The 15,580-nt window shown below is 40.1% G+C and overlaps 1 protein-coding gene across 2 annotated transcripts in view; it reads right to left on the reverse strand.

The window, feature by feature from the left end:
* The window catches only part of NUP153 (nucleoporin 153), a 43,917-nt gene that overhangs the window by 22,219 nt on the left and 6,118 nt on the right, over window positions 1-15,580 (reverse strand). For both annotated transcript variants that reach the window (XM_059469941.1, XM_059469933.1), the window contains exons 2-5: window positions 5,113-5,329; window positions 2,635-2,883; window positions 1,196-1,335; window positions 985-1,113 (exon numbers count right to left, since the gene is read on the reverse strand). In XM_059469941.1, coding sequence (XP_059325924.1) covers window positions 985-1,113; window positions 1,196-1,335; window positions 2,635-2,883; window positions 5,113-5,329 — 735 coding nt within the window. The remainder of the gene's footprint in view (window positions 1-984; window positions 1,114-1,195; window positions 1,336-2,634; window positions 2,884-5,112; window positions 5,330-15,580) is intronic.

A 15,580-nucleotide genomic window follows, 5' to 3' on the forward strand; every position in this document is an offset into this window, starting at 1 on the left:
TCCTTTAGATGCCTAATATTTGCTTCCTCTTTTCAACATAAGCCAGATTTTTTGTAAAAAATAAAAATAGCTGACCAAAGAGGACCTCTAGCTTACAGAAATTTTAAATGTTCTCAAATTTGACTCAACACCAAGTCAGGAAAACCCACAAGGTTCAAGATTTCCCTGAATCAGGAAATTGAGTCCCCTTGTTCCATGGTAGAAACAGACTGCGAAAATTTATCTTCAGCTCCTTACAGTTCCTTTTGACTTTTCAGTTTTTTAACAAAGGGCATTCTCATTTAAACAAATTAGAACCAAATGAGATTTTACTGACTTGCTTTTAGAGTTAACTCTAGCTACTGAGAGCAGGCAGGATTTTTAATTTGCTGGTTGATTTTAGACCACAAGGAACACCTGGGGACAAGCAGCTCTTCTCATGAGCCATCTGATGACAGTAAAATAGAGAGCATCTTTTTGTTTATCATGATATGTAGCATGTAGGACTGCATGCCTCCCTCTCAGTAAAAGAACTGCAAAGGATGAGCAAATTTGCCTTTTGAATACTCCTCTATTAAAAAATGCAGAATATGTTCATAATTTGAGTGCTCATGTAAGATCTACAGGCAAGTATAAGGAGGCAACTTTTGCTGCTATTAATAAAGTTTTTAAACTTATGCCATCATTGTAATTATTTACATGTTATTTTACCATAATACATCAGAGGCAGACCATGGAAATTTCTGGAATACATAACAGAGGAAACCCCTAATACAAGAAAGTGCTCAGGAACTAAGACGCTACTATCATTCTCTGCTTTATGATAAGCATTTCTACATAAAGCGTTACACAAGAATTGAAACAAAAACTGTAGGCTGAGTGGGCAAGATAGGAACCGTGGCCACATTTTTCAAGTTAAGTTCCCAGCTCAGAGCTTTTTTGGCCGAGCTCCCCCTTCTGTATTTCAGTTACGTTTTCCCTCCCACTGCACTACTGCTCTCATACCTGGTAAGCAGAAATCTGCACTTTTGTCTGTCTTGCTGCTGCAGCTGCACCACCATAAGAGGTCTTTCCTGGGTAAAATGGAGAATCCCCGAGCTGTCTTGTCTTAAAGACAGAAGTGTTTCCAAGTGACTAGAGAAAGGTATTATGGTAACTGGTTAGTAAAATGGCTACACATTCAACTTGACTAAAACTAATACTGTGCAATACTTACAGGAGAGGGAGATCCAAAAGCAGACAAATTGAATGCAGGTTTTTTAGAGCTAGATGCAGGATGTTGTGAGAGGGAATGAGATCTTTCAGCCTCTGGGGACCAGAGCAGTGGTGCCGAAGTATTTTTTGAAACTGTGATATCTGCCAAAATGACAAATGCCATATGTAAATGCCTTGTGTACATTGAGAAATTTAGTATTAAACATCACACAAACTTCAGAGTTCTCTACAAAAACATCTCACAAAATGAAAAGGTCCCTCAACACTGATTTCTCTGGCACTCTAACCTTCAAAGCTCTTCAAACAGATGAATTTCACATATGGTATGAAACCCAAGTACCAACTCCGAACCTAAAATCTGTTCATAGAACTGTGAATACATGACCTTTCATGTATTTTCAATACTGATCCAATACCAATCTTTCAAAAGCATTCACAAGTTAACAGCACTTTTCCAATATAACACAATTTTATTTTTTTTCTTTCATTATAAAATAAAGGAACTGCATAAACACTGGTGCATCTCTAATGATACAAAGCTTTTCCTATATTGATAGAGGGTTGGAAACCAGCATAGGACAGAACTGACCAAGTCTTAAACCTGAAAAATTACCCAAAGGCTGAATTAACACTGTTAACTACCTATTTTCTGTATGTCCTATGGACACGTACCAGAAAGTTCTAGCAAACTCAGGTTATATTGCTACGCCCTGGCAACACCTACTCTGAATTGTCAAACTATGGTCTCAAGAGAACTGGCTGAGCACACCTCCATCCCCATTTATATGGGGAACTAGAATAATTTGCAAACTTGCTGTTTTGCCCTTTCTCAGTGAGACATCTAGGTCACATTCTACATAAATATAATGTCTTGAGGGTTTTCTTACTTAAAAATGGTGTAGATTCTAATGAGTTTGGCAAAAAAAAAAAAAAAAGTAGTATTGACAAATTATGCCCTCTACCAAAAACAGCGAAAAAAAAAAGGCCCAAATTTGTTCAATCAGAATAGTTGTTTTATTGACTCCTGGTGAAAAAAAATTCGAGAATATCTTGTGTTTTTATTTTTCAACCATATTTACTCAAATTTAGCCAGCTGAGAGATATTCTGAGTCAATCTTCCTTCTAGGCAAGCAACCCAGCTATCAAGCTACAGAAAGTCATCCTCATCTTCTATTATTCCCATTCAAGATTTACAGATAAGCAAGCTAAAACTGCATTTATCATCACTGAATCTTTACAATATAACAGACTCATAAATGTATTCCAAGCGTGGTTATATTTAAAAGGTGACAAGATTATATACTTTTAAAATACTAAAAATTAAATTTAACATCTAGAGCTGACATTCTCCTGCTTTATTTCCTAAGGCAATGTGGAATATTAAAGAATACAAAGTACTTCATTTTATCAACCAAACCAAAGAGAGAACATAGAAGTTACCTTTATCAGATGCTCTAGAGGAGAAGCCACTGGTTGTTGAGATGTTATCATCATCATGCTGAGAGGTAGAATCTTTTATTTCCTTTACGAGGGACAGCCCAGGACTGCCGATGCCAAGTGTGGAAGATGTGGAGGGCTGACAGTGCGGGACTGTGGAATCCAACACGGTGCAGTTCAAATGGCTCCGGTGAAGGGAGGGCCTTGTCAACACATCCGAGAAGTTCAGTGCAGACCTGCTCGTGGATGGTTCTAAACAAGAAGAGCCAGACAATCAGCTTCCCTACAGACAAGCTCACAGAAGCCAAAACCTGTTTTCTATCAACAGCCATGCTTATTGCCAAGTTCTATGCACAAAAATAGAGAAGCCGAATTTAACTTCCTCACCCGGATAGGGTTTCATCTGTCTGATTACAGCAGCAACACTGCTTGCAATACTAAGCATTAATGTGGCATTAACAAGTACTTAAGGATGGGATTTTTCTGAATTTCATCAAAATCTGACCCTGCACTCAAGTGCTTAAACTGTGTCTTTCACTAAATCAAACAGCTATAAATTCCTTCTCCTCCAGCTAATGTTTACAATAAGCTTTCCAAAATTTGAGATTCCATGACAAAAACTGCAGAGTTGTTCATAACTTATCTTTTTTCTTGTAAAAAAGATGGCGTCAGTCTGAATATGTAACATAAAAATACGTATTTGCAAAGATTTTCAGGGGTTTATTTGTTCTGGTGTCATCATCCTCCCTTCCAAATTCTACCATATCAGGTCATGCTACAGGCAATTTATGTCCTATCCATTAGTTTTCGACATTTTGGCACAAAGGACAAAGTAAGCAACACGGCCTCAGTTGTAAGACAGGCATTTTTTCCTCATTAAAAGGGTCTGTAAACACTGCCAGTGTCCTGCAAGAGGTGGTCTCACAGCTCCAGCTTGCCACATGAACAGAATAGCAATTAATGGCCATCTTGCCGGATATCCGTATGCCCTCCCACAGTCCCTCCCACAATTTCTGGGTATGAACATAATTTTGAGACACTATCCCGACATTTCTGCTGAAGCTTAAACTAGCTACTTCAATCTTCAGAAGCACTGCACTGCTAGTAATTGATTCTTCAAAGCACTGGTAGATTTTTAAAACTGTCTTGAGATGAAAGAAAGCATTATCAGACCAAAGGCTGGCCAAGCAAAGGAACATAGGCTCTTGCACACTGGTACCTCAGAGCCAAAGAAACAGGCTTTCTAAAATAAAACCACCAGTAACAATAAAAAAATTATTATTAACTATACCTAGAAAAATTAACTACAACATCCACAAACTGCAACACAAGCTACTGAAGGTTCTAGCAGGTCCCATCTGCTCCTGATTTCTTGGAGCCAGAAAGTATGCTGTGCAGCTGTTCTCACTGAAAGGTCCTTTCACACAATTCTTCAGGAAAGCCAACACATGTTACTCATTCATGAAAACCTTCTCTATTCCTTTATACAAACTTATGCTCAAGTTACAGCTACACAGAGAGCTGTAAAGCTCCTTATTTACAATTAGATAACATTGGTGAGAAAGGTATTTCCTCATTACTTTTCATTCTGCCAACAACAAGCAGCTGACTGTCCACACAGATGGTTATGTACATGTGCTCAGACAAAATTTCTCACCTAATTAAAAACTGAGTTCCCAAAACTGCTAATTTAAGAGAAACTCAAATGAGAGCATATGCAAATTAATGGAGTACTACAGAAACAGTGAGAGGCATAGATATAAAGCACAGATTATTTTTAACATGATAAAAGAGTAGTAAACTTCTTTACCAAGGATCCAAATAGTTTCCAAAGACCCCAAGCTAGCAACGCCACACAATGTTACAAAATATTTCAAAAATAATAATGTCATTAGCAAAGTTCCCCAGATCTCCACTAAACTAACAAAGGAATTTAATAAATTGATTGAAGAAGCTCAAAGGAAAAGAAAAAAAAAATATCAGGACACATGAAGGAATTCTCCTCTGGCATTCTAGCATCTGGTCTTTTGTTTTGAGGAGAACAAAACAGATTAATATTTCTACTACCTTAAGCAATTAGATAAACTCTCATCCCAGATCCTTTAAAAAGAAAATGTAACCCAACACACTTGCAAATGAATGCTAGCAGTATTTTACACTTGGCTACTTGACTATCTGAAGTTAACTAATGACTTTCAAGGGCTCTAAGTGAACTTCCAGTATGTTTAAACTTTGAAGATAAGGCAGTTCTAAAAACTGAGTTACTGAGGTTTATTCCTTTGTTTTTCCTATATGTGGGGTTATTTTGGGTTGGGGTTTCCAGCAGGTTGGTCATTTTGGTTTGGGTGTTGCAGGGTTTTTTGTTGTTGGCTTTTTTTCTGTCCAAACGCTCCTTCCAGCCTCCCCTAGAAATGTAGATTCAAAACCAAAAATCTGTGAATAAATACAGATGGTCAGAATACTAAATGATATTGCACATACCTTCTAAATTAATTCTTGCTGATTCAGGCGTGACTCTCCCATCAATTACCATGGCATCTTCATTTGCATAATCATGGTGATAGTTTACTGGATTCTCTTCCTCGTTTGCAGATTCATTCATGTCTACAAATTTATCTTCCCTTTTATTGAAATACTTCTGCAACCATCCTGGTACAATGTTTTTCACTGACTCGGTCACTCTGCTAAGGAGCCCCAGCTTGAAAGAAAAATATATGCGCACAGTCAGCAGCATGATCTGGGATGCAACCCTGCACAGACCTCAAAGACAGACATTAGATAGCAATATTCATATGAGTAAGATAAGAAGGTGGTGGATCCTTCATAAAGAATTCCTATACTTCTGGAACATGCATGACAAAAATGCACTTAACATTGATTTACTACTAACACATCAGTTTCTGCACTTCCCAGTGACCTTGGCAAAACTTCCACATTCTGAAACTACAGCTGAAGTTCACCAAAGGCTTGTCGAGTCACAAGGTCATAAAGAAATTAAATTTCTACATAACTCCTGATGTACACACATTTTGAGGACACCTTCACTTGAAAAACCATCAAACCCAGAAGCACAGCAATTATCTACAGCAATAGTGATGAACAGTAATAGCTACTAAAATCAGTGAACTTAAATATTTCTTTTTCTAATGCTGAACTGCAGGAACAATGCTCACCAAAAACCCCACTATTCTGCTCTGAATAGCGAAGGGATCCTGAAAGGATCTCCGAAGAAACAGCTACAGTTGAACAACGGACTCCTCACTACAGGACTGTTAAACAGACTCCATTTGATCAATTTTCATTTTGTATCTACAAACCTTAATATTTGGCAGTTACTGAATACATAAAAGCCATTTCCATGTTGACATTTACCAATTATTTGTAATGCTTACATTCTAGTAATTATTTAACATTTTGTTTTAGGCAGTCACTTGTTCCCCATCATATCCTCAAAATTTCAACATGCCTTCTTGTCAAATCTCAACCCTGTGCAGCAGAGTGCTTGCAGCATGGAGCTGCCCCTCTTACACTGACTGCAGCCACAGAACCTGCTGCTAACCTCCACAAGCTTAAGAAAGCACCAAAACTACCTCCACAATTTCAACACTCTAGAAACTGAAAAGCAACAAGAGCATAAAAAAGATTTTTGTTGAACTTCGCTGCCAGTTGCTAACACATGCATCAAGGTACTTGGTTATTTTTCTGGCAACAAAAATTTCTAAAAATTATTATTCATGCGTAGAAAATGGAGAATATTCTTTGAACATGTAGTAGTTAGTCTAGTAAACAACTCTGAAACAAGAACCCTTTCTTGTTGTATTCAACTTTCTTTAAAAATTCAGCACACGTGAAAGAAAAAGTGCATATCTGTCATTCACATATTTCATACACAGTAACACAAACACCAACTTACAGGACAGCCTTGAATCTGGAGTTAGGAAGGGGGCTGGCAAAGAGAAAAGCAAGGTAGAAAACAAAAGTCTATTCACAGAAAGAAAGTCATCTCAATTTACAATTTGACATGTTTCATAATGATCTGTAATTTAATCTTTTACTTGCACAAAGGCAGAATAACTAGCCTGGGACAGCTTAAAGTAGATAGAATGCAGCATAATAAATGCATCTATCACAATTACCACACTAAGACACACACTAATACGCTGTGCTTAGGGTGTTGCTGCTACTCTACATAAATACTAAGCCTCAACACCAGAGCTCAAAAGCAGTTCAGTGCCTGGCACCAGCAAAGAGGCAGCCTGTACTCTGTTCCCAGCCCCTCATTTTCACCTTTACTTGTGACACACTGTCCCCCTTTAGGGGAGTGAGTATTTTGCTGCTACGAATAAAAGCATATCAGGAACTCAGAGGAGTCAAAACGTGCCAAAATAAGCAAATGGTCGGGACACAAACTGCATCCAAGGCAATTGCTCTTTCCAAAAAGCTAGGCATTACTATATTCAGTATTGCTAGAGAATCTCTCCATTAAAGAGTAAGACATTACTGGACATAAAACAGGTGCCAGTACGATTCTCTTGCTGAGGAAATCCTCCCAGGACTGAAAGCTACCTGAGACTCAAAATGGAAGAAGCCACAGGCATCCAGAAGAGTAAACACCCAACCATTAGTAATCCTAATGAGTAACTGGAGAATGCAGCCAGACTAGTAATTAACTAAGATGACGTTTTACCATCCATATCTGACACCAGACTGGTTTGACCCTTTCATGCAAATGGCAGCCTTGCCATTCTCCACACAATCAGCATTCCAAGCTGGGTAACACAGGGTAACTTCCCAAACCTGCCCATGAGCTGGAACTCAGCACAGCAGTACTGCACCAAGTACTAATGGCCTGCTCCATCCAGCTTAGGCACAGTGGTAGACAAGCAGCATAATTTTATACTCCAGAATAATTCTGGCTTAGTGACAAAGCAGGAGAAAGCAAAGTACATGTAAAGGCATCTACATTTCTGTCAGCAAAATATGTTAAAGGCACTGTGAAAGAACTATGCAGGCATTACAAATGAGCCATCATCAAAAACAGATTCCACTAAAAAAACACCTCCCCCCTAAAAGTATTCCACATTCCCCAGGTATGCCTATTCAAATACACACAGATGACACACCAAAAAAAAAAAAAAAAAAACACCAGAATACCTTCCATCATCTCTTATCTGCCCATGAGAGCTAAAAGCCAATCAATAAAGCTCTGTGGTTGGATTCCTGATCAAGTCAGGCAGTTAAGGTAACACTGATAAACTACACATTTGAACATGCACAGTGCTTATTCCTGCCAGAACAATTCAGCAAAATGTCATGCCTTACTGTCTTTAAAGGTGGCATTTTAATCTTACTCTAACTTGCAGTTTTCTTATACTTCCACTTCAGTACATGCATTTGAACACCCTTTCCCTCTCTGAGCACATGCAAACAAGCCAACCCTGTCAGCAGCAGAGCACTCCCCCTCTACGACTGTGTCACCAGCTCTGCACTTTGTTCATCCCATCTCCTCAGAGAGGAATCATTAATCCTTCTAGAAAGCTGACAAGGATAGTACACATCTCATTGATGCCAACAGATCTTCAGATATGAAGTACAAAAGACACAGCAATAGACAACTGTAACAGGCTTATTCTCCAGCCAACTGCTCAGATCCTGATCTTCTCATGCCACAAATATGAACCAGCCTCTTCCAGAACACCTTCATTTAGTATAGCTACTCTGAACATGCCACTGCACAAAAGCTGTTCTAGTTCCCAATCTCAGGTTGGGAGCAGAGGACGTGGCACTGGCACTCAGTCTAATGTTCATAACTTCTCATTTCTACAGGCCACACAGGTACCAAACTTAATATCATGGAAGGGCAGAAGACTCACAGGGGCAGTCCCAACTGTGTGACTGCTGTGTTTTATTCAGTGAAAATGTTTTACTCCTTAACTGACTGATTTCAGAGGTTTGAGCTGCTGTCAGTATCGACTGACCTTAAATACACTCATCCCAAAAAACATCAGCAGGAAAGCTGAACAAAATGAAAATCCACCAGAAAGACCCAGTAGCTTATGAACAGGTATTTACAACAGTTTTTCAATATCTGCGCATCATCTCAAGTGTCTGCAGCTCTGCTAGGTCTATCTAAGCCTATGTATACAAACATCATAGCAACAGTAACTACAGTAACAGCTACTCCAAGGCATATTGGCTTGACATCATGGAATCACTGAACTATTAAGGCTGGAAAAGACCTCTTAGATCATTGTGTCCAACTGTGACCCAAGAGTTCAAACCCTCCTTGTTTGGGCACAAACACTCATTACTGAGTTTCAAGCCCTGCTCCTTAGGTTCCAAGACCTGTCTGAACAGCCCAGAGCATTATTTTGAAGGCTCCACGTCTGATTTGGAAGGCCCAAAGCCTCACTTGTAGAATTCAAAGTCTTTATAAAGTACAAAGGCACATCTCCAGGCCCAAACCCTAGCTTCCAAAGCCTCCTATTTAGGGTTCAGCCTTTATCTAATGGGCTCAAAGCCTTCCTCTAAAACCCCATTTCTAGGGAGCAGAGCCTGAGTTCAAGGTATTGAAGCATCATTTGAGATCCAAGAAAATCCAACTGCAGCAGTCAAACCCTCCTACTCACCTCCAAAAGCCTATTTCTAGGGGTCAAAGCCCTGTGCTGGAGACTCAAATCCTTCCTTGGAGGGCCCAAAGCCCTCTTCTCATAAGGTCATGGAATCATTAAGGTTGGAAAACACCTTTAGGATCATCAAGTCCAACTGTTAACTCAGCACTACCATCATGTTCGCCATTTAACCACATCCTCAAGTGCCAGCTCCAACTGCCCTTCTCTGGACAGGCTCTAGCCCCTCAGTGTGCTCCTCACAGAGAGTGGCCCAAATCTGAACACAGGATTCCAGGTGTGGCTTCACCAGTGCTCAGTACAGGGGGACAATCACTGCCCTGCTCCTCCTGACCATACTTGCTGACAGAGGCCAGGATGCCACTGGCCTTCCTGGCCAGCTGTGCACAGCTGGCTGCTGTTCAGACACTGCTGACCAGCACCACCAGGTCCTTCTCCACCATGCAGCTTTCCAGCCACCTTTACCCCAGCCAGCAGGGGGTTGCTGTGACCAAAATTCAGGACTTGGCACTTCATCTTACTGAACCTCATACAACTGGCCTCAGCCCACCTACCCAGCCTTCCCAGATCCCTGTCTGGAACTTTCCTGTCCTCCAGCTGATCAACACTCCTGCCCAACTTGGTGTGATCTGCAAACTGGCTTGGGGTGCAATCGATCCCCTCGTCCAGGTCATTGATGAAGGTGTTAAAGAGGACTTGCCCCAATACTGAGCCCTGGCAAACACCATTTGAGCCTGGTCACCAGCTGGATGTAACCCCATTCACCACCACGCTCTGGGCCTGGCCATGCACACAGTTTTTTATTCAGCAAAGATCACACCCATTCACACCATGGGAAGCCAGGAGACTGCCATGGGAAATGGTGTCAAAGGCTTTACAATAAATTCTAGGCAGATGACATCCAACATCCACCAAGTGGGTAACTCTACCACAGGAGATCAGATTGGTCAAGCAGGATCTGCCTTCATAAACCCACGCTGGCTGCAACACTAAGCAAAAGATGCAGACAGAAGTATCAGTTACCAAACAGGTGTCATAATTTACTACTTTAAAAGACCACTTCTTCAAAGGATTTATACAAAGAAAGAAAGAAAAATAAGTAGTTTGTGATCACAGTTTGAATTCCAAACTTAAAAGCAGGCAATAGCTGGCCAAAAATATATTTCTTGGCCAAAAATATTTACAGCATAGGACGGTTGTTCCAGCTTGTAAGGGTCTTTCACATAGCACAGGGTGAGGAAAGTACTGGCAGAAGCACTCAGCAGTGACACATTACTCGAAAACATCCGTTCTGCAACTGAGTTGATTTCAGTCCAGAAGGTTCAAGTATGAAAAAAATGTATAAAAATTATATAACAGTCATACACTTACAGAAATTTGCCAGAGATGCAAAATACACAACTGGATAAAAGAGCTGATTTCCACTTCACTGTACACACACCTCTGTAAAGCATCAAATTCTTGCCTCTCAGAGACTTCCATGCTTCCAATTCCAAAGTTAAAGCTATCAGAACATATGAATCAGTAAGTCCTCAAAAAGAAAGTGAAGTTCACTGAGACAGAGCAGATCAATCCAACCAATTCCAAACACCAAAAAGGAATTTTCTTTCCCTCCACCCCCCACAGTTAGCTCATGCCAGCTCTGGCACATAGCAGGCTACTCTCCATACTAGCTGAATTCATTAATCTGGCAAAAAGTACACGTTTCTCTGCTGGGCCCATGAGTTAAACGGGCTCAGTGCACCAGAACTGGCCTGAGAGAAAGCACAATCAAGCAGCCAAAACCAGAGGAACATGAAATAAAACTTCTCTTTTCTTTCAATCATCCTGCGTCCGTATTGTCATTAGACACTGTCCCATTCTCCTCTTCACCTCACCCTTCCCTTGTGCTGCCACTAGCACATACAAGCAACCAAATGATGAACTGTAGCAAGGCTCTATTAAATAGATCCAACCAAAAATCTGTCTATAGACCATGATGGTGAGGGACTACCCCTCAGGGGCATCAGGCTGCTGGTGCAGCTTACCATGTGTCTGCACTGATGTTCATGCAACAGCAGGAACAGAAATGGAAACATGACATGATTGTCTCTCGTAGCATCAGACTTAGACTGGATTAGACTAACTCTGCTTTTCCTATTCAGGGAGTGGCTTCAATTTGGATGTAGGACAGCAGAGTTTGATATTTCATTTAGAAAAAAGACAATAAAACTTATGACTTAATATGAACAATATGTTTCAGGAATGTTATTAATTATGCAACATTTGAAAAACAACAATTTTCTTTAAGGCAAGTGGACTAGTTCAGATTTATTCCTGAAAGTCTTGAAGAAAGGATTATATTACCAGATGCGTGTGTATTTCTTTCTTATTGCTTAAGTGAGCCTTATTTTCCTTAGTCTAGTTAGCTTTAAAATAAAGGTTCCAGGGAAATTCAGGTATTTTCTGGCATTGTATGCACATCTGTATATATTATTATCACTTAAAACTGAGAGCAAAACAACAGTATGTGCTCTGAGAGATAAATCAGTGCCTAACACACTAGGTTAAATCCTTGTGACGCTGAATGGTTTTTATCTGAAGTTTTGTCCACCTTCAGCTGACACAGTGACAACATTACAAAACACACCACAAAGTACAAGGTACCTTTCTCTCTTCCTTTTAAGAAGCACTACACAGGCACTAGTTAACTCTCAGCATCAATCAGCAATGGGTGCTGTAGAGTACATTCACTATTACAGTTTGAGATGGAAATCTATCAGCAGCAAAACCAAAACATTTAAGATTCATGACACTATTTTCTCTTACAACTTTAAAAGCAGTTTTAAAGTTCTTTATTTCCCAATTTAAGAAGGAATTCCAAGTAGTTAGTACTTTTTAATTGAGGACTGCTCATCCCAGCTGCTACAGTGTGTCCCCAGGTAAATTTCATAAGCAATATCTAGAATTATATTAATTGAAATGCTGCTCAGAATTTCTTTCCTATAAGGAAACCACAGTCTAAACTTACTACTTTTATTTCTGACATAACCACAAGGACAAGTTTAAATCTAGAATGATCAGAAGTACATATCCCATGGCAACAGATGGTCTTTACAAATTCATTAGCACAAGTTATCAGATTTTGCAAAATATAACATACATTTTATATTTAGGATTTAAATACATTATTTGCACATAAAATTGTTTACCTTATTTACAGGTACTCTATACACATTAAGATGCAATTCATAACATATTTCAACATCACCAAACATAACTGGTAATGGCAAAGTCTTCATCTTTCCTGCATTTATAGCCAAGGAGTTCATGCATACAAAGGCTATCAATGCATCATACCCCACACTACAAATTTGCTACCTGTCACAATGCACAAAGAACTAAACATTTTCAAAGTTATTTTGCCTGAAAGCACTCACAAACAAAACATGGTACCATCACACTATGGCACATAGTGGTGAGGACACACTATGTATTTAAACCCAAAAACGAGCAGCCCAAATTCTGCAGCAACGCCTGAAGCAACAGTTAAAAGCCATCTGAGATCCACTTGCAGCTTGCCAATGTCCATCTCTATGTCCAGTGCTTCCTACTGAGGATAAGGTTTGAAGATTTGAAGCATATTTCACAAAACTAAGCTACAAAATCTCACTCCTGACATTTTGGAGAACACAGTCATCAAAACAGAAGACTGGAATTAAGTTTTTCAAGATAAACCAGTATTAGCAAAAACCAGCAAAATATTCACATGCTCCCTCTGAAGTATCTTTTCTGTCCATGTTGATCTGTAAACTGAGCTGATAATAGCACATACCAGTCATTTTGCAAAATCTACAGCCAATCCTGTTGCACCCTCAATACGTTATCTAATTCACAAATTTTAACAGGTAAATTAAAAACAGGTAACTACATCATGACATTTAGTTATTTGCTGTGATAATTCGGTACTTCAGCAAAACTCAAAGCCTTCCTACCTTTTAAGTTTCATCCACAGACATTGTGCACCATACAAAAGTTACGCCTCACAATTCATCTAACCAGCATAACCTGCAATTACTTTAAACTGGACACATCTAACCCTGGTGCACACAGTTCCTAACAAGATTCTAAAACGTTTGGTGAATTAAGAATTGGTGCTTAAGAGAAACGGAAGCAACGACCTTTGGACACAGTTGCTTTAGCTGGAGCAGTGAGGGGTACTGTTACATTCCTTGACATTTTAAGGTAATATTCTGAAACTGTAAAGCCCAGGTAGCCTCAACTCTGCTGCAGGGCAGTAATAATCTGTTGTGAGAGGCAGCAGTGTCTTTCTGGCTGTATTTTTTCATCGCACTGCAACTGACACAACCAAGAGCACCTCACTTTAAACATAGAACCGGTATCTTCAGACACTTCTCTTACCAGCAACATGAAAAATTGCCATGGCATGTAGAGATTATTTTTTTAGTGACTCAAGGTCACTAAAAAATCATTTACAAATATGTATATATTCTACAACTCTGTAAAGAAAGTTTAGTAACAAATACCGAGGGCTGACATTAGAACACATGCACTGATATCGATAAATTTAATACGTATCTGGTTGCACCACAGCAATTCCCGAACACAGCTAGATTTAAATCAGTTTAAGCCTTGTTTTTATCTGTTTTGCTTAGGATAATTTCAATTACAAGTGCACCTGTATTACAGTCTCACCGATTTTATATCTCATTACTATAAATATTTCAGTGCCTCACTGTAATTCAGTCTCAAAGAAAATGACAACTGAACAGTTGAGCTCTTTGCTTGGTTTACTTCAGTCTTGGAAGTCACCAGGCCCTGAGCTCTAATAGGGGAAAGAGTTTTGTGACATATCTGCTTCAAAAATATTTGATTCAAAATACAATCACAACTAAAAGCAAAGTCAGCCAGCTCCCCAAGACACTGTCACACAACTTTTTCCAAGAGCACAACCATCAAGAAGACCTTAAATAGCCTCAGCAGAGAAGGAAAGTTTTCTAGTGCCTCATGTATTCACAAATTGTGTATGTGCTATTCACAGGTGTAGGACTCAATGCATGCTGGTGTATCTGTGTTAGCCCAAGCACTTCATCCCAGCAAACGGGAATGCAAAGATGAACTCATGTTTCAGTTGAAAAAACCACAGTAGTCTCAAGCCAAAACCATTCAAAAATCCTACACTTAAGTGCAACACATACAGACTCACAGAATGTTTTGGGTTGGAAGGGACCTTTAGAGGTCATCTAGTCCAAACTTCCCTGCAATGAGCAGGGGCATCTTCAACTAGATCAGGTTGCTCTGAGCCCCATCTAACCTGACCTTGAATGTTTCCAGGAGCGGAGCTTCAAACTCTCTAGGCAACACCTCTCCAACGTATCACCATTCTCTTCTTAAAAACTTCTTCCTTACATCCAGTGTGAATCAACCCTCCTTCAGTTAAAGGAGTCTAAGTCCCCTTTATGTTCTCAAAGGGGTTCATAAGGTCTTCCCAGAACCTTCTCTTCTCCAGGCTAAAGAGCACTAACTCTCTCAGCCTGTCTTCATGGCAGAGGCTCTTCTGCCCCCTGACAATCCTTGAGGCCCATCTCTGCCCTCACTCCAACAGGTCCCTGTCCTTCTGTCCTGAGGACCCCAGAGCTGCAGGCAATACTCCGGGTGGGGCCTCACCAGAGAGGAGTGGAAGAACAGAATCCCCTCCCTCAGCCTGCTGGCCACACTGCTTTGGATGCAGCCCAGGATATGTTTGCCTTTCTGGAAGCACACATTGCCAACTCATACACAGCCTCTCATGCATCAGCAACCCCAAATCTTGGCAGAGCTGCTCTCCATCTACTCGTGCCCCAGCTTGCACTGGTACTGGGGTTGCACCAAGCCAAGGGCAGTACAATAAATACTGAACTGATTACACAGAACATTAAAAAGCAAAAAATACGAGATTTTTACAGTTTAATGGCAGAAAAAAATGGAAAAGTATATCACATGACCTGCCACTAAGAAGACAGAAGAATATTTAAAAATTGGTCAGCAGAATAGCAACCCTAGAAAAAAGCCTCTTAGTTACTCTCTTTTTGAGGGCAAGCTCTCAATTTACTCTGGAAAAACTGCAACAGTGAGACAGAGGCATTATCCTCAAGAGACAGCACAATCCCAAAGACAGAATTAGAGGATAGACCAGCAAAAGGATTGCCAACCTAGAGGAACAGTGACATTTACACTGAAACCGCCTGTGTGTGCTCTGTGGTCCAGCTGCAGCAGCTCTGACAGAACCACACACACAGAGGTTGCATGGCACCCCATGCACCACCTACTACTACAACCTC

The sequence above is a fragment of the Ammospiza nelsoni genome, chromosome 1, assembly GCF_027579445.1.
Source record: "Ammospiza nelsoni isolate bAmmNel1 chromosome 1, bAmmNel1.pri, whole genome shotgun sequence".
NCBI classification, from domain to species: Eukaryota; Metazoa; Chordata; class Aves; order Passeriformes; family Passerellidae; genus Ammospiza; species Ammospiza nelsoni.